At 33.2% G+C, this 20,624-nt stretch overlaps 1 protein-coding gene across 3 annotated transcripts in view; it reads left to right on the top strand.

Annotated features, from left to right (window-relative positions):
- Cdk17 (cyclin dependent kinase 17) overlaps positions 1 to 20,624 on the top strand; it is a 113,434-nt gene that overhangs the window by 56,583 nt on the left and 36,227 nt on the right. For all 3 annotated transcript variants that reach the window (XM_020182993.2, XM_020182994.2, XM_074084167.1), the window contains exons 3-6: positions 3,910 to 4,074; positions 9,727 to 9,860; positions 12,480 to 12,605; positions 19,752 to 19,808. In XM_020182993.2, coding sequence (XP_020038582.1) covers positions 3,910 to 4,074; positions 9,727 to 9,860; positions 12,480 to 12,605; positions 19,752 to 19,808 — 482 coding nt within the window. The remainder of the gene's footprint in view (positions 1 to 3,909; positions 4,075 to 9,726; positions 9,861 to 12,479; positions 12,606 to 19,751; positions 19,809 to 20,624) is intronic.

Below are 20,624 nucleotides of genomic sequence, written 5' to 3'. Positions count from 1 at the left end.
TCTAATGTTTACCACAGATTTTATCCATAGTAGTCAGAATACTTACGGCAGGTAGACAGTATTTCATTCATTCTTCAGTGCTTTTTACAACTCAAGGTAGTAGTATGTAGATATTAATATAAAATAAAAAGCGTTTACTGAATGAATTAAAATGCAAACTTGGTGAAAGTTTTAGAACAGGGCTACAAATTCAAAGCCAAAATAATCCTAGGGATGTTGTAATAACCAGGAAGGAGCTTACTGCTAATGGTGTCAGGATGTGCAGAGTATTTTTTGCCTGTGTCTGAAATTTTGCTGTTAGATTTGTGGTAGTTGGACAAAAACACGAACACCCTTACCTCTACTGTTGCATGTAAATGCTTATGTTGTGAAAATGGGCGAGGTATAATGGAAAAGGGTTTTTACTTTAAGTTACAAGTCATGGTTTGGGATTTGGGATACACTGACAATACTGAAACACTTAGTTGTATGACTGAATAAGTCAGTTTATCCACCCAGACTTCAGATAACTTACTTCCTTTCTTCAGAAGGGTCATTATTTACTCAAGGTTATCCAGCTCACTTTTGGCAGAGCCTAAGTGTCTCTGCCTCAAAGTCTGCACTTCTCCCAGCCCCTTTTGGATTTTCTAAAGCTTTCCTTGATATCGACTGTTTAGTTTTTAATATGGGTGGAGGAGAAATGAGCTTAGAAGGAAATTAAAAATAATAATATTTTTGATATAATTATATGTAGGAGGGGAAATTTTTGCATCTGGCCCAGATCCCAAAGGTGATTTTATAATCTTTAATTTATCCCTTTTGTAAGAAGATACGATAGGTACATGGACTAAAATCCTAATTTTCTCTCAGACTACCATCGAATTACTGGTGTTAATTTAATCCAGTGTGTTCATTCTTATGACAGAAGAGTCTTACCAGTATGTTTCCTAATGATGTTCAGGTAAAGTAAGCATGATATGCATCTTGGTGGGCTTTTCAGATACACTCTTTGGGTAATGCAGCAGTATTTTATTTATTCTGTCCACTAATAACTCCTTTGAAAACATTTATAATATTTATTTAACTTACTCTGAAAGAAGATAAATCTTCATTTTTTTTTAACATCTTGACACTGAATATTAATAGACACAATCAATATAATTACGGTCCAAATTACTCTGCCAAAAACTTACAATAAATTAGCGCTTGGTGTTGGTGTATTTACACACAGCTCAGTTTTTGGTGTAAAGTTCTTTGGCTGCAACAAAGAGCATTTGGTTTACTTCACTAATAGGAATATCTCATAATGCTGGGATGCCCTTTTCTTGGCATTTCTTCTGCTGTTGATTTTTAGCATAGTTATCTGTGATTGTGTGAATAGAATTGAGTAGAGAGGTACTCTTCCTGTTAATTCCAAATAAGAGTACATAACTGATTACTATAGTTAAAAGGAGGTACATAGGTAATGCAGCTGCTTAGTATTGAAGCCAAACAGGTGGCTTAAGCAAAGAACAAAAGCCACAGATTACTCTTTCTGGCAGTGGCAACGGGGAGTTCCCACCATTTTCCCTGTGGCTTTTGACAACCTCAGTGTTGACTTCTCTGCGCCAGTGGTGGCCGGGAACCGCAGTGGGGGAAGAAGGAAAATCGAGGAAAAAGCCCAGGTGCCATGATTCCCCGGGCCCTGGCCTCGTGACCCCTCAGATTTTTTTCTTTTTTTTGGTGGGTCTGGGGTTTGAACTCATGGCTTCATGCTTGCAAAGCAGACACTCTACTGCTTGAGCCATATCTCCCCCCATCCCCCGACCCCTCAGATTTTTAATGAGTATTTGAGTATAAGACAAATTGTTTTTAAAAGCTGTGAATCAAAGATAAACCTACTTTTTTGGACAACTCATTGATATTTTAGACAAATTGCATATTTTCTGAAATACTTTATATTAGCTGTCTTAAAACATGCTTAGTTTGTAATAAATTTTGACATGTTGAACATCTAATATTGTTCAAGTAGCATATATACATATATATTATTTTATTAAAACTTCCTTTTTTTGCAGTATTAACTTTATCAAGTAGTTAAAGGAAAATAGGAGCTCTGTCTCTTCTTGACCTAAATTATTTAAATAATACTTAAAGATATCATAATAGACATTGATTCTTTGGGTTGCAGAAATTAGTGGTAGCATAGACTACCATAATTGCTTCTGCTTATTGCCTTTGGGTTATAATATGGATTTCACCAACAGATTTGACACACATTCTAAGTCATTTTGGTCACCTATCAGTGCCTGATAACTGGTTCCAGAAGGTTTTTTTCCTTATAGAGTTGAGAAGTGTTTTTTGTTGTTGTTGTTGTTTTTTTAGCATTAAAAAGCTCCTAAGATAGGTCTGTCTGTCTGTCTCTCTTTCTTTCTCTCCCACTCATATATATGTGCATGCACACACACAGTCTATGTCAAAATATGATGTAATGAATGTGTATAGAATATATTATTTAAATGGTTTACTCACAAGTAACATAATCAGCTTATGAAGCAAAAATGATTTTTGTCTAGTGCCAGTTAGTGACAATACAGCTTAAGGAGTAGGAGGAATATAGTTTATAATTTCTTTGAGTAAATTTTCTCTGGGCCAATTTTTTATTTCCTTTCCAGTCACATGCATGATCATAATCCTGCTATTCTTACATTGTGTATAGGCATATGGCTGTCATGCATACTCTAGAACAAATCAAATGAAAAGAACACATACAGGGTTGTATTACTGTAAACATCTTGGGAAAATTATAATGCATATGATACCTTGGGTTATTCATATACACTGAGAGTCTCACTTGTGCATATTCCTCTGCCTTCCAAATATAATTTGAGGTATTCATGTAAGTCAAATTATATTGTGTGTTTATTTAACTAGAGAATGTTTGCAAATTCAAAGATGGATTGAATCCAGGAAAGGTGAGTCCTAAATTTGTAATCAGTATATGCGAATAAGCTGAAAGTTGGTAAACTTGGTGGTTTAAAGACACAGCCTTAACTTAATACAGCTTTACTTAAATATGAAATTAAATTTTTGCACAAAAATTAATAAGTGGAAGTATGAAATATTATTTCTAAAATACAAGGAAAAAGAATTCTAAGCATATCACATTTCTTTTTATTGGGAAGATATTAAATGCTTATTTTTTTAAATTACCAAAAATTAATTCATCTAATTTCTTCAAAAAGTTAAGCATAGAGTTTCATATATCCCAGCAGTTCTGTTTCTAGAGTTATATCAAAAGAATTGAAACAATGTCTTGTTCAGATTCTTTTCTACTTATAATTAAATAAATTCTAAGTATTATATTTTAAAAATGCTTCTGCTTGATAATGGGTCTGTTGTTGTTTAGTGACTTTATGTTAAAAATTCCAAATTTGGGGCAGTAATGTCAGAGCCTCCTTGGGTACCTGTATTTTATTCATCAATTGACATACCTGTTTGGATGTCTCTCAATAGAGATATAAGTTCCTTTAGTTCAGGATTATGACTTTTATATTGTGTAACCTCCTTAATTATAAGGCACTTTACTAGGTAATCAATACATGGAAGATTAGTATGGAAACAATCTTGAGATTAAGTAAATAGATAAATACTTGTGGGTTTTATTAGTAGTTTTGTCATTGTTAACCAATTTTGATTCAGAAGAAACAAATTGGCAAGTATATTAATTTATATTAAAGTATCTTCAGTAAGTATTTTTCATGAAAATGATTTAACTCTATGATTTGATATGAATAGCCAAAGAATTCAGGTGTAATGTAATGATCTCTATTACATCTTTTCCTTTTCTTTCTTTGTTTTTTTTTTAAATCTGTTTTGCTTTCTCAATCCTTCTCATGTGATCCTGAATCTTGGGCTGACTATGGAATAATTGGATATCATGAACCACAGAACCTATTGTGAAGAATGGCAGACCGCCAACGTCTCATAGCATGCATTCCTTCCTCCATCAGTACACAGGGTCTTTCAAGAAACCCCCATTGCGGAGACCCCACAGTGTTATTGGAGGAAGCCTTGGTTCCTTCATGGCAATGCCCAGAAATGGAAGCAGATTAGGTAATTTGGGTTATTTGTCTGTTATATTTAACTTTCTGATTGTAGGACTTGTACATAGGGTTTTGTTTTTTTTTTTTTTTTTTGTATGAAAGTCAACCAACCTTTATTAATCTGATTTCACTTGTGTCAGTTAAAAATCAAGTTAATAGTAGGAAAGATATCATAAACATTGAAGACTCCAGAGGGGTAGGGAGTACTGACACTATAGAGAAGTAAATGAACACTGTTCATTAAGAAGGAAACAAATCCCATAAAAGTGGATGCAAGATTTCAAGATAAATGGCAGCCTAAGATGATGATTAACTTAGTGTCATACTTCAAATCATTACCGTATGATAGCCCAATACAAAAATTAAATTATTGCCTGGGTTGTTGTTGTTTTATTATTATGTCCCTTTAAATATCCAGGAAAAATGTATATCTGCAAGTTTTCATGTATTTTATGTTTATTTCTGACCTTTTATGGTGGTATCTTTATCATGCTTTTTTTTTTTTTTTGGCTGTTCTGGGGTATGAACTCAGGGCCTCAGGCTTGCTAGACGTGCTCCACCACTTGAGCAACTTCACCACCCCTTTTTTGGTTGGGTGTTTTTTGAGATAGGGTCTCATGAACTACTTGCCCGGACTGTCTTCAAACTGAGATCCTCCTGATCTCTGCCTCCTGAGTAGCTAGGATTACAGGCATGAGCCACCAGTGCCCAGCTCATTTTTTGACTTTTAAAGTCATTTTATACACAGCTGTTTTCTTATCTCATTAAATAATAATTACATTTACAAAATTCCTGAGCATTTTATTCTACTGCTTGCTTTATTTCTTGCCATGGTAGATAGATTCCTGATGTGTTTCATTAGTTTTGAGAGTGTGATGTTACCTACAGTGGGGTTTTATCTAAGGGAAATGTGTGTAGCCTTTATCTCTATAAGTGCAACCTTGCAGAATGGTGTGCTCAAATCACCTCACACTAGTTCTGAGAGATGCTTAAGTTTTCAGGAATTTTTTAAGCTGGTTGTTAAACATAGCTACTATTAAACTTTAAATTATGTAAGGCTACAATTAATTAAATCAAATTCAAAACAAAGGTAATAATACTCAAAAGTCATTACTTTTAATTGCTTCACTATTTTTTACTATTACCTGTATTGGGAGGGTTATTTCTATTATATCCCTATAGTCAAAATACTGTGTAATTGTATGCTACTGCATAATTTTCCCCCGTGTCATACTTTTCTGTTATGCCATGTTGGTAGCTTGGAAGTCAGCCATGTAGGGAATATTTATCTCATAGAATCACAAAACACTACAAACACTTGGTTTGTTGTTTGTTGTCTAAAAATTACTGATTAGTAAGTTTCTTAAATTTTATGGGTTGTAATCTCTGTTGCATATTCTTTTTGTTTGTGAGGGACTCTTTAAAAATGCAAAATATTTTTTAAGTTCAGGGACCATCTAAAAACAAACATCCATTCTTGAAAGTCTTGGTCTAAATTTAAGAAAGTGGTATTGAGGGGTCTTTACTCCAGTTTCCTGTGAAGGGAGCAGGAAATGTTTCTCCCCTTCTTTCCCCCATTTCTCCCCACTTTATCCTGTTATGCTAAAATAGAACCTTGCTAAAACTTCTACCTTGTGAGTCTCGTTTTGAGACACTTTGAAATGTTTTCTCATTTGTGGGTTTCAAGGACCTGTGATTTTGCATGGAAACTGGGAAGCTATGGGAGCCTCCGCCCCTCCAGTAATAGGAAGATTGGTGAGCCTGGGCCAGGATTTGAATCTCAAAAGGCACAAATGATAGAATAAAGGAGAAAATGTCATTAACAGACCTGGAGCCGGTACCAGTGGCTCATGGCTGTAATCCTAGCTACTTGGGAGGCTGAGATCGGGAGTATCACAATTTGACGCCAGCCTAGGCAAATAATTCGTGAATCCTATCTCCAAAATAACCAGAGCAAAATGGCAAATGATACATTTTTTTTTTTTTTTTTTTGGTGGTACTGAGTTTTGAGCTTGGCTTCCAACGTGCAAGGCAGGTTCTCTACCACTTGAACCACTCAGCTAGCCCCACTGGAGCAAAATGGACTTGAAGTGTGGTCTTGCAAGAGTAAAGCTCTGAGTTCAAACTTCAGACCCACTACCATCAACTAATAATAATAATAATAATAGCATAAGGCCAAACCTAACATTAAAACTCATCAAAATTGGGACTTTAAAGACCATGATTGCAAAAAAGAAAAAAAAAAAGTGATGTTGAAAATGTTAGTAATGCAGATGAAATTTGAAAGTGTATTGTGTCTGTAGTGGTTATGTAGTGAATAGCACAAAAATTGAGCAGATAAATATTCTATCTAATTCTCATTACCTGGGCTAAATGCAGAGGCTCATGCCAGTAATCCCAGCTACTTGAGAGGCAGAGATTGGGAGGATTGTGGTTTGAGGCTAGCCTGGACAAAAAGTTAGTGAGAACCCCATCTTACCAAAACAGTTTAGCATGGTGGCACACACGTGGTCTTCCCAACTATGCAGTAGATATAAATAGGAGGATTGCAGTTTAGGCTCTCCAGGACAAAAAAGTGCAGAGACATTATCTAAACAGTAACTAAAGCAAAAAACACCTGCCTGGCAGGTCTGAGTTCAAACTCACGTACTTCCAAAAGCAGTAACAACAAAACTATTACCTCAGCATAGAAGTTCCTTACCCTGCTGATAATGAACAGAGATCTGACACAGGCCTTCATTGTTTCACTTTTGTCTTGAAAGAAATAAAAATAATCACCAATAAGTTACATGCTTGTAATGATGTGAATAATTTCTTGGTTGAGTCAGATGGTACTCAGGTGTTTATTTATATCTGAGATTAATATACTTCCTTTGTACTGCTTGTGCAAGAAAACATTTTTTCATTGTAATTTTGCATTTATTGTCATAAAATCAGAATACCCATGGTTATTAAAATGTCACCTCATTTTTTTGTTGTGCTGCATGGGAGTACATTGTGGCATTTACAAAAGTTCTTGCAATGTATCAAATATATCATAGTTGAATTCACCCCCTCCATCATTCTCCTTTATCCCCCCCTCCCCATTCCTGTAGTAGTTTCAACAGGTCTCATTTTCCATTTACATACTGTGTACACAGTATATTTATTTACCTACACCTTTTCTCTACATCCTTCCCCTTCCCACTGGTACCAACCTCCCCCCCACCCCCAGGACCTGTTATACATCTTTTTAAGTCTCAGAGGCTGAGCACTTTTAAAGAATTGGGCCTTTCTATGAGAAGGTCTCCATTGTAACTCAGACACCTAAGTCCTTAGCCTTTTATTCTGGTGTGGCAGCTAAACCCAAGTACCTTCTTAAGCAAACCCCGACCAAGGAAGTGTTTTATATACAAGAACCTATGCAATTCTCTGTTTTTGTATCCCTTACATTCTTGCAAGCGCTACACTTTAAAGTATTATATTTTGACCAACATTTCCTTGAGGAAGTAAGATTTTCAGATTTTGTTAGAAATGGAAGTCATGGTTAACTTATCTTTAAAATTTAAAAATGTGACAAAAGAATGCATAGCTTTAGAGGTGTTAGGTACCAAATTTTAAGTTATGATTCAGTCACCAATACATTGACCTTTAATGCCAAGTTAATTTTTTGGGCATATCTCATCATAAAGTTTCTCCAGAAATCTCTGTACAATTGAAGTGTGCCCATTACCGATTGTAACTACTGAGTGGGAGTTAGAATCTTCCCAATATTGGGTTACCAAGACAAAAATACAGAAGTAAAGTGAATTTTGATATTGATTTGATATGAGACCCTTGAGTTCAGTTTTTAATCTAAGCACTTCTCTTATTTTTGTAAGTAAAAATTATTCATTAAAAGTTTAAATTTGAGCTGGGTGTGGCTCAAGTGGTAGAGTGCCTCCTTAGCAAGTTCAAAGCCTTGAGTTCAAACCCCAGTACTGCAAATAAAAAAATCAAAAGTAAAAAGTTTAATTTATACACATAGAATATTATTTTCAAATATTTTGCACATTAATACTTCATATAACATTTCATTTGAAAAATAGTCCAATTATTTAATCCATTCTTTGATTTTTAGTTAATATTCTATTTATTGAATGTTTAGAATCTTCTCAGTCAGGCATTTTGCTAAGTTCTGAGAATTCAAAACTGAGTAAGCCAAATCTTGTCCCCAGGGACCCCATAGTGTGGTATAAAATCACAGGAACCAAAAAGTGCTATTAAGTGCACGGGTAAGGAATAGTAGTCAGTTGTGTCTGAGATTGGCAAAGACCTCACTGATCATGACACATGAGCATAGTTTTGAAGACTGTTGGAGACGCTGCAGCATGAAACAACACGATGCCATTTGAGGAATCAGTCATTACATGAAGGGGACTAGAGAAAGGAGATGAGTTCAAGATCTCACATTTATTTCTAGTGGGCTACATTTACTAGATGAATTAGAGAATGACAGGCAAGTACAAATATAGAAACAGGTAAGTATATAAGTTGGGGTGTGTGGGTTGTTTGTTTAGTTATTTAAATTTATTTGAGACAGGTTCTCCCTAGGTAGCCCAGGCTGGTCTCACACTTGGAATCCTCCTGCCTCAGCCTTCCAAGTGCTGGAATTGTAGGTGTGCACCACTGTGCTGGCCATAAGTTTGTTTTTAATATTCCTAGATAGAATTATTCTCTCTCTCCTTGACTTCCATTTAACTTTTATCTCTATTTAAAACATATGCCATAATCCACTTTATATTGTAATGTGAAAGTGTTTTGCTGTCAGCAATTTTTTTTAACCTTTTGAGAAGTCATAAACTTGTTTTTATAGTTCTGGTACCAAGTAGATAATTCATTGAATAGTATTTGAATAAATGAATGAATTAATTTTTGAGAAATGGCTTGCTTTTTTAGCCCAGATTGACTTGTAACTTGCTCTGTAGCTTTTAATCTCCAGACCTCCTGCTGCAGTCTGCTGAGTGCTGAGATTACAGGTGTGAGCCACCATGCCAAGCTCATTCCTGAGCTGAATTGTTTTATCTTTGGCACTGTGTGTGAGGGGGAAGGGCTAGTTTTTAAAAGCATATCTAATGGACTAGCTTGATTTGTCTGTAGACCCGATAATATATTATTTTATGGAAAGATTATTAAACTAAATAAGAGGTATAAGACCTGTTTTCTGTGCCAATTTTGCATCTAAGCTGTGTAACCTTTTGAAAGTCAGTTAATCTTTCAAGTTCTGAGATCTGGAAAATGAGACTCATTCCTCAAGTAGTCTATGCAGTCTAGAATTTTATTCAACTCATGATAATAATTTGAATGCTGTCCTTTCATAATCTTATGAGTGTAAAAGGATGTCTTACTATCGTTGTAAGACTTTTCAGTTATGTTTTGATCTATTAATTGCATACCTATGCCTTCAGAATGTAAACGGCTTTCAATGCTGTGATTTTTGCATGTTAACTGTATATTTTGCCTGTACTGTTAATAAATTATATAATATAGTAAGTACGATTTAATGTACCTTTTTTTTTTGTAGTATTGAGGATTGAATATAGGGCCTGGTGCATGCTAAGTGAACACTACCATGAGCTGTGCCCCAGTCCTATAATACACTTTTTTTTTTTAAGCATAAATGATATCTCATTTTTTGATCTAGATATTGTTCATGAAAATCTAAAAATGGGATCAGATGGTGAGAGTGACCAAGCTTCTGGGACATCATCTGATGAAGTCCAGTCACCTACAGGTGTTTGTCTCAGAAATCGTATACATAGACGGATCTCAATGGAGGTAATCATTTTTCAAAATGTAAATATATTTCTGTGTGTGTGTGTGTGTGTGTCTAACAAGCACACACACACATTAAGCAAATTAATGCCCATTTGAAACATTTTATAATGGCATATGACACTTAAAAGTGAGCTGGTGTTTTTACACTAGTCACTTGTAGTGTGTGAGTGTATTTTTTCTAATTACTATTTCAAGGCAAATACACATTAATTATAGTTGTTCACATTCCATAAAACGCTGTATTATATTTCCTGTTATGGAAAAGTGACCTTTTTTAAAATTCCAGAAATATAAAATGGTACATTAGTAATGTCTTCTTTGCAGAAAATATTTTATCTTTTTGAGATTCATCTGGGTACTTCATATTTTATACATACCTTAAAATTTTAAGAGATATAAATAAAGTAGACCCCACTTTCTTCCTTGCTTTGAGTATTACTTGTTTTGTGGTTCATTGTACCTATACATTCCTATACCACATGTAAAAGAATAAAAGATTTGCTTTTCTTCATCAACGTTACACCCTTGAGGACAGAAGTTGATATGACTGGTATCATTTCAATATGTACTATAGATTAAAAATAGTTTTCTGCAAAAATGTTGAAATTTCATTTTGTTTTATTATTAATTTGAGTATCTTCCTGCCTTACCCTACCAATTGGTGGGATTATAGGTTTGCACCACCATGCTGAACATGTTTTAAATAAAAGTTGTATCACTTTTGTCATTGCTGTTTAGATTCTTCGAGCATGTGTCCTGTTGGTCAGTTACATTTTCATTGTTAAAAGATTGCTTTTTGAATGAGTTAAGGAAAACAATATCAGTTTTCTAAATGATAAATTAACAGTCAACTCTTAGTATCAGCTTGATACCTGTGTAATATATGTATCTTAATACTAATTAAAATGTTCCTTATTTTTTTCATTTTACATGATTTCCTTTATTATATGTTTAAAATGTGTTAGTATTAGAGCATGTAGTTAGACGTTCAAAGAGTAGTTACATTTTTTCTCCCAAAGGTGACACACTGTAGATTGCATTCTTTTTATAGTTTTTTTTTTTTAAATATCTGAGCTCTTCTCTTTTCTCCTCTTGTCTCCTCTCCTCCTCTTTCCTCCTCTCCTCTCCCCTCCCCTCCCCTCCTTCTCCTCTTCTCTCCCCCTTTCTTTGTTTGATGGTATTGGGATTGAACTCAAGGCTTTGTGCTTGCTACGCAAATGCTCTACCAATTGAGCCACGCCCCCACCCCCAAGACTTCTTTCTTTATTCCTCTCCTTTGCACATACATACAGATTAACCTGACTTCCTGTGGTGTGACTGGTGATTTTGAACTTTATAGTGGTGCAAAATTGATATGCGCTTAGTAGAAACTGTACATCAGTTTTGAATTTTAACCTTTTCCTGGGATAGAAATGTGCAGTACAGTACTCTTTTGTGGTGCTTGGCTGCAGTGCCTCAGGTCCCAGGCAGCCATGTAGTCAGGGGATTGAGAAACGAATCTTCTACACTATACTGTGTTGCTAAGCTAGGATGTTCAGTAAATTAGATGTTTTAAATGAATTTTTTTGTTTCATTTACTTATTTATTTTTTTGCTGTACCTTGGGCCTTGAACTGATACAGGGTCTCACTAATTTTTCTCAGGCTGGTCTATGCTTCCTGCTTAAATGAATTTTCAACTTAAAATAACTTAAAATGGGTTTATCCCATAGTAAGTTGAGGGAATTCTGTACTCTTATTTATTTTAGACTGTCTTTGAATTTTTTTTTGTTCATTTATTCTTCTAGATGAATATTGGGCATTTTGTTTTGCTCCAAAAACAGTCTTATGGGGAGTTGCTTCAGATTCTGTAAAATTAATATACTGAGGTCCAGGGAAGTAGCTCAGTGGTAGAGCACAAGGCCCTAGGTTCAAGTGATCCCTAGCACTGCACATACAAAGTAATAATAATAATGTAAAAACCAGCATCATTTCATTGGTTTGTCTTATCATTTGAGAACATGGATGTATCAATACTTAAGTCTTACATTTCTTGGTAGTTATTTATATAGTTACTATATATATCTCTGTTCTGTGTCATAGCTTGACTACTATTATGAATAGGAGGGATTTCTTTGTACACAATTTACATTTATTAATGTGATGATAAGACAATAGCCCTTCTCAGGTTTCTCTAGCTCATATTCTATAACTAAATGAAATTGAAATGCCTTTTATTTTTTCCACTAACTGCAAGAAGAAAATATTTTAATTCTCTCACCATTTTGCATACAATATTATATAGTATCTTCTTGTTTAGTTATTTAAATTGACCCTATTTTGTGGTAGTCTGCTTTTTCTGAGTGTATGATATAATAATTTCACAGTAAATTCCAAGTTAAATTTGTCAGTGAAAAGACTCAGATATAACCAAGTTCTTTTAAAAAAATTTTTCTGTAAAATTGCATTGTATATACCTTTCCATACTATAAATACATTTGCCTCCAATATATTACATATAATCAATATGGGCAACTTTGCAGCTGCAATAAAACTTCAGTTATTTATCACTAAAAAATAATGCGTTAGAGCTCAGTTCAAAAGGCTAATCTCTTGACTATACTTTTTTTTTCTTTTTAAAGGATTTAAATAAGCGGTTATCCCTGCCTGCAGATATCAGAATACCTGATGGCTATCTTGAAAAGCTGCAAATCAGTAGCCCACCATTTGATCAACCAATGAGCCGAAGGTCTCGTCGAGCTTCCTTAGTAAGTTTTTGGTTTCCTGTACCTATAACCTACACCATCAGATCTGCTTGCTTGATTTTCTGGATGTAAACATTTAGTCTCTCTCTTTTTTTTTTTTTTTTGTAGTGTTGGGATAGAACCCAGACATTTGCAGACAGTGCTCTACCATGTAGTTATACCACCCCAGCCCTTAAATTAATTTATATATATAAGTTTTGAATAGCTAAAATTTTACTACATTACCTTCTGGATTATATCATTTACCATTCTTAAGAGTTTATTGGAAGCCATAAGATACATGCAATTTGGAACAAGATTTAAACTGTATTTTATTTTTTGGTAAATTTTACTGATAAATGCTAGATGTACAGAATATTTGCTAGATATATGCACTAGATAAATGTGCTATATTTGCTAGATATATTAACATATATCCATATATAGTAGATATGCAGTGAAGTACCCAACCTTCATACAATTCAATAAATATTTGTGTGTTAACATATCTGTCTAACCAATATCCAGAGAGATCAATGAAAGTTTCAGAAATCTTTCTGTTACCTTTCTCTTCACTTAATAACTCTCATTGTCTCAACTGTAGCCATAATCCCTTGCCTTCTAATACCAACATGTGTCATACCATTCGGATTATATTGTTTTTATGGTATGTTTTTGTATCTGGACCTTTTATATTATTCATGAATGATTAATATTCTTTTCTGGGTTTTTTTTTTTTTTTTTTTTGAGACACAGTCTTTCTGTGTAGCCCAGGCTTGCTTGGAACTCATGACTTTTTTGCCCTCAGTGTCCTGAGTGCTGAGATTATGAGCATGTACCACTATACCTGGCTCTCTCTTCTGATTATTCTTATTTAATCTTTTGAACTTTGTGTAATTATGAATATGTAAGTTTATTAAAATGCATTTAATGCAAATATATTGAAGTTTATACAAAGTTTAAATGTATTTTACAACATGTATCCCCATATGTATGAAACTATACGATATATATTTTTATGGTTGGTTTATTTTGCTCATTGTTAGGTTTGTGAATTTGATCTATGTTGTTGCATGTAGTTATAGTTCATTTGTTCTCATTGTGTGGTATTACATTACATAAGAATATTGTACTTTGTTTTTGAGTGTTTTATGCTTTATCCGTTCCCCTTTTGATGCACATTTGGCTTCTTTTTAGTATTCCAGTGCCTGCTAATTGAAACTATTTCACTATTATCAAATAGTGCTTCTATCAGCATTCCTGTGCATGTTTATTGGTTAGCATAAACCTGGGAGTAGAATTGTCAGATCATATAGTATGTATATGTTCACCTTCCCTAGAAACTGTCAAAACAGTTTTTCAAGGTGGTTGCACCAGTTTATACTTCTGTCATCAGAGTATATTTCTGATTCCTCTTTTTGCTGATTTTTATGTGTTAAAAAATTTAGCTTTTCTCTTATTACATTTTTTTTTTGATGACTAAGTTTGAACACTTTTTAATATATTTGTTGGTCATTTAGATGTGAATTAACTGACAAAGTCTGTTGTCTCCTTTCTACTGGTTTTATTTTTTCCCAGTGGTATCTCCTAGTAGGTATCAATTGTCCTAGCAGTTATTATTGAAAGAATACCTTTCCCTGTCACACTGTCACCCTTTACATAAATTCACATGATTGTGTATGTGAACATCTCTTGTAGATGACTGTAGTCCTGTACTAGAGATTATAGATTATAGTCCTGTGGAACAGCAGAATAGGAGACAGCAAGTAAAATGTCAGCAAATCACAAGCTTACACAAGATGTAGTGTTCTAGCTGATCCTAGGATGAGAAGGAATTTGTCAAGTTGAAAATGGGTTATGAGTGAAGAGTGTTTTAAGCAGAGGGCTCTTGATATTCTATACTAAAACCCAGAAATAGGAATATTTATGTTAGTTTGGGAAACTTACCCAGCTCATATGACAGGTAAACAGGGAATAAGATAAAAATAATCTTGAACAAATCAGATGGATCCAGAGGTTTAAAAAACCTTAGATGTCAGGTCAAGAAGTCTGGACTTTATCTCATGTAATGATAGTATATCAAAAGTATTTATTTGAACAAGAGCTGACATGATCACATTTTTGTTTCAAATGATACTTTTAGGAAAAGTGTAAACAGTGAATTAGAGGGAGAGAGACTAGAGTGATGGAGATGAATTAGGAATTTATTCAAAATTAGGGATAATGTGTCATATTAGAAACAGAAAGAATGTAGACCCTAGGGATCATGTAGAGAGAAAATAAGACCTAGTGTCCGGTAACTGATGTTGATTTCTGGGTTGTTAGCAGTTGTTAGTGCTCTTGTTCACATGCCATGGAATTTTTTATTCACCAAAAACTTCTGTTTTTATTAGCTATCCTAAAGATTAAAATTACTTTATTCTGTTTTTTTTTTTGGGCACAGTAACACTTACCAGTATATAAGATGGTAAAGTGTAACACCAACTTGATTTTAGTATCATTGCTTAAAACATTTTTATTGAAATAATTTTGTCACTTTGTTTTCTGGTCAAAAATATTCTTTGATATCAATTTTTATTAAAGATTTGTACTTAAGGTAAAATTTGAAGTTATATTTCAAATATAACTGGGAATAAAAGTGTAATTTAGCCACTACACAATTCTTTTTCTTTTTGCTGTGCTGAGGGCTCAAACCCAGGGCCCATATGCTAGGCAGGTACTCCAGACTACATCCCCAGCTCTCACCATGCAGTCATCCAAGAGCTATCTTTTGCAGTCTACGTGAAATTAAGAAAAACGGTGTTCAGTGATTGGAATTTTTATCATGGTTGCCTGTTTCTACCTCCCTCCCTTGTGTTTTGATTATGAAATTACTTCAGGGTTTCAGATTAATCATTCTATCTGTGCTTTGGTTTCTATTGGTGCATCCATTTCATTATTCACCTACCTAACTAAATGAAGCACATTTAAAAATATATTAGAAAAATTATTCTCTGAAATAAACATCTCTAGCCTAGGTTTATATTTGAAGGTGAACAGTGGAGGGGAGACATGTGAAAGTTAGGGATAGATGGAAAGGGAGTTGGAAAAAGAAAATTGTTTTTCATATGTGTATGAATTCATGTCTCTGTAGATAAAATTTTCTTCATATACCTGAAAAGTAAATTTTTTTTTTTAAGGAGGTCAGTTCATTATAGAAATCTGAATCTTAGGGTTTATGTGTGAAGAATGTTTAAGGTTAGGAATGGGTGAAAGCAGCTGGGAAAAGACAAATATTCTTTACCTGTAATAGAGTTCATATTTCCATGGATAATATACTCTTCATCTATTAAGTTAAAATATAAAAATTTACCCTTTCCTTTCTTAAAGTATAAAATTTTCACTTTTTTCCATATTATCCATTAGGAATATGTAATAAGGAGACCTTTAGTTGAATAGAAGTTAAGAAATAAGTCATAGAATTCATTTTTGCTGGAGAGAGTCATAGGGAAGGCTGACTGGATTTTACTGTAAATTCATGGTTATCAGCCTCAAATAGATTCTTAGTATTGCCTGTCTATCCTACTGTCTTGCTATAATTAACTCCTTCCCTTTTACTCTACGTAAGGAGAACTCTTCTCCTTAGAAGCCATGAGCCAGAAATTCCCTTATTTTCTGAGTTAAGTCTTACTATACTTATTCTGTTCTTTCCATCTTTTATATTGAGATGTTCTTCCTGTTCTGTCTTCTAAGGATACTTTTTTTTTTTAACTCTACACTCTTTTTTTTCAAATACATTTTTATTAGTGTGTATTAGCTGTATTGGGGGATTCATTGTGACTTTTCCATATATGCTTACAATGTGCTTTCTTAGTTAGGTTCCCTCTACATTCTTATATTCAGTTTCCCTTTCTTAACTTAATCCTTCTCAATGACCTTCTGTTGAACAAACTACTTAGTTTTAGATTTTCAGAAACATTACAAAGATAATGACTTTGTAACTGAAAAGGTGACTTTTCAGATACCTTTGTTATTAATATTTAATATTTACTTTAGTACATTTGTCACAACTGAGGAACTACCATTGGTCCATCGCTGTTAACTAAACTACATTTTTTTTCAAATTTTGATAGCTTTTCGTTAATACCCTTATTCTGTTCCAGGAACCCACCAAGGATACCACATTACATTTATTCATCATATCTCATGTTAAAATCTGGTTATTTAATTCGTGAAGTACTGCTGTTTAATAGGCATTTGTGGTTGATAAGAAATGAAATATTCTCTTAATATAACTGTTAGTAGAACAGCCTATATGCAGATAGTCAGAATTCATCACAGCTTCATTGCACTTACAATAATGGCATACCCAGTAGAAGTTTTATGAAATTTAAATGCAACACTTGTAAAATGAGGTTTATGTGAAAATTTGTCTCATTAAAATTATAGATTATGTACATTTTAAGAGTTTACTCTTTCTCAGTGAGTGTTTAGAATCTTTATTCCTTGGCTTTACTAATATAGATCAAATGTAGTCATCTAGGATATAATGGTAGGTGTGAAAACAGAGTAGCAACTCATGATATTTCTCAAAATAATAAACATGGGGTATGGAAATAAGGTTCAAAGTCCATACACAACTTACTTTTGGTATCTTAAGTATAGGATTAGGGAGTATCATGAGGATGGTAACAACAATTTTTGTAAGTAGAATAGAGGCTGTCAATCTCTTTTCTGCCCCCACATGTCTAAGGGATAAAACCCATTGCTGTCAGTTACAGTAACACAGTAATTCTTGAGAGGGATGTGGATTTGAAAAGAACCTCCCTCTGCCCCCATTGTTTCTCATATAAATACTCTTATTTAACATGGCATCTATAGAACTTCTGCATATACTTCACCTATTTTAAAGCCAAATAACAACTGCATATCTAGTATGTTAACACATCTTTATAACTGTAATGCAGTAATTATGTTGCTAGATCCAAAGTAAGCTAGAAATCTTTCATAATGCTTGCTACCACTTTCAAGTTAAGCTAAGTTATTAGGAGGACCTTATATAAGTTATGATTTATTTTTTATACATTATTTTAAATATTATTGTGCTTTTGCTAGAGGAGCAATCTGAACAAGACTTGCTTGAGGCTACCAAAAAGTGAGGGATTTTCTTGAAGCAATGAAGCCAAAAAGTGAAAGATTTTCTTAGAACAATGAAATAGCAGGAAAAAAAAAGATCTTCACTTGTCTGGAAATTAAGGGAGTTTTCATATTAGATTATAAAGCATATTGTGCCATTTCTAACTTTTAAATGACTTTAATTTTTAAAAATATTCTAAGGTAATGTAGAATTCAGTCTAGATCATAAACTCATGAAAGTGGGTATCCTATCTGTCTTCTTCATTGTATGTTTAGCACCTAGCATTGTGCTTGGTAAAAGTCGAATAAATGAGCTTTGTCCTCTGTCCTTGAATAATTTCTTTAGGAGAATCTTGTCATGTTCAGCAGATAAAACATTTAAAGATTCAGTAAGTGCTGTTTGGATGTAATCATTAAATCCTTAAGATTGAAATTATTAAAATGGGGGATGGGCAATATGCTTTATTCTTTGAATTAGTATCTAACTAGCTCACTAGTTAACTCTGCCTTTTCTTTGAGTTCTCTTCCTGCTTGCATGGGTGGAATTCAGTAGTCTGTTTATTTTATAAAAGATTATCAATTTTTTTAACTTCATAATTACAGGATAATATTTATTTTGTAGATATATATTTGATTGGCACATAATTATGTATATTAAGTACAGTGTGATATTTCAATACATGCATACAATGTGTAATGATCTGAGTAATTGACATCTGTCATTTAAAATGTTTGTTATTTTTATGTGAGAAATATTCAGAATCTTCTCTACTGGCTGTTTTGAAAAGTGCAATTAATTACTCCAACCCATCATTATTTTAGTTTTCTAAAACAGATTTTCAGCATATTTTAATAATGTCACTAAATTTCATTCTTTGAAAAATGATTCTTTGGAATGTTAAATTTTTGATGCATCCCTTACATTTTGTTCATTATTTATTGGATATGATATAGTAATCTCTAAAACATTTTTGACTTTACAGCCATTAATTTGTAGTCAATAGTACACTTACAAAACTTTAAAGCAAACCTCAACATTTTTGTCATGGTCACCGTTGGACCAAAATAAGTTGACTTATTTTAAGGGCATACTGTTAATCATTAGAAAAAAATGAGTAAGGAAATTTCCCTAACTCTGAGAAGAAAAAGTTCCTAGCTTACAGTCATTTTCCCATGTACCTTTCGTTGTTGACATTTTAATTTTTTTCAGGAATATTCATTATTTTGATCATGCTAGTTTCCATTTATTTAGTGCAGTGGGGTTTTTTTTTCTCCCTCTGTAAAGGATGCCAACAGGACTTAAAATTTATGGCAGAAATACAAATTCTGGATTTGTGAATTTAAACACCTGTATGCCAAGGTCATAGTTCTGTGACCTTGGCAATTAGCTTGCAGAATCAGACTGTCATGTACCAGATGGTGGGCTGTTTACCATATTTTCCATAGTGAAATTTAATACCTCACTTTTATTTGGGAAGTGTTGTCTATTATAATTTTATTATTCTGTACAGTTTTGATAGTAGAAAGCAAGGACTTAATACTGAGTCATGTAGAAGATAATACCAAGTAGATGTTATATAAACCTTATTTTTCTAATTTAATTTTTTCATGACATACATCATATACATGTACAAAAGAGAGAGAGAACAAGTATGAAAGAGAGTACAGTTTTTCAGTCACACATGTCACCTGTGACCAAAGTTTTAGTTTACCAAAACTGAATTAGGTACTGTTGGATATGTGATTTTTTTCCATGTGGAAATAATGATACATATATCATTGTGTTAAGACAGAAGTCTTAAAACAAAATGCTCATAGTAGAATATTAGCTAATTATATATAAAGTAGGTCAACAGTTTTACATATGAACTTTGATGTTTTTGAACCTTTTAATGTTTCACCATGAGGAATGTTTTAAAACTTGTTAGATGTTTAACAACTCATTGTAGAGTTTTTCTATTATTAGACACTCTTGAGGAGGAGAATTTTAGAAGTTGAGGGTAGAACATTGAAATGTTATGACTAAATGCTAAAATTATAATTGTTTGCTTTCAGTCAGAAATTGGGTTTGGGAAAATGGAAACCTATATCAAATTGGAAAAGCTTGGAGAGGTGAGTAAATACACATTTCAAAAAATAAAAAGACCTTTTTTTTCCTAGTTTGCCATCTAAGCTCTGTTTGTCTACAGTTTTTGCCAACCCTCAAAAAAGATTATAGACAGTTTTGTCTAAAAGATTATATAACTTGTTGTGAAAAGACAACAGAAAATTAGAAGGAATAAACCACTTTAATCCTTGAAATTATCCCATCAGTTTGACAGGAAGTGAGTATTTTTTCAACAGACATGGAATCCTTTATTGAAGCACAAATACTGTGTTTTCTTGGTAGCAAAATAGGCATCTCCTTGTTAGTCTCTGGCAGTGTGCTGTCTATGTTGTCATATGGGAAAATTACATGAGTTCAAACTTGTGAAAAATGAGAATACTATGTTTAGAGAGAAAAACACGTTTCATTGAAGAATAAGGAAATTCTTAAAACTTTGGTTTTCTTGAACTTGCTTCTATAGTAGTACTACTAATTTAGAAACAACCTACCTTATTCAATAAAAAAAAGGTAAAGAAAATAATAGATTTATTTAATAAGGATGCTTTCAGGATGCTAATTTTTAAAACAAAGGTTAATGTACAAATATTCTGAAAATTCTGGAAACATTGGTAAAATTTTTTTGTGATTTAATAATGTAATCATGTTTTCATTAAGTGTGCTTAGTGTCACCCACCATTGGTTGGTTAAGCACTTTTAATTTTAAAACTGTTGATCCAATTGTTAATCTGAAACAATGCACAAAAAGCAAGTTGAATACTGTTACTTTTATACTTTTGAATCACTGCATATGGTACTGAAAGTTTTCTTTGCTATAAGAAAAA

This window comes from Castor canadensis, chromosome 8, assembly GCF_047511655.1.
Source record: "Castor canadensis chromosome 8, mCasCan1.hap1v2, whole genome shotgun sequence".
NCBI lineage: Eukaryota > Metazoa > Chordata > Mammalia > Rodentia > Castoridae > Castor > Castor canadensis.
The sequence above is the reverse complement of the archived record's forward strand: the minus strand, read 5'-3'. Positions and strand labels throughout refer to the sequence as shown.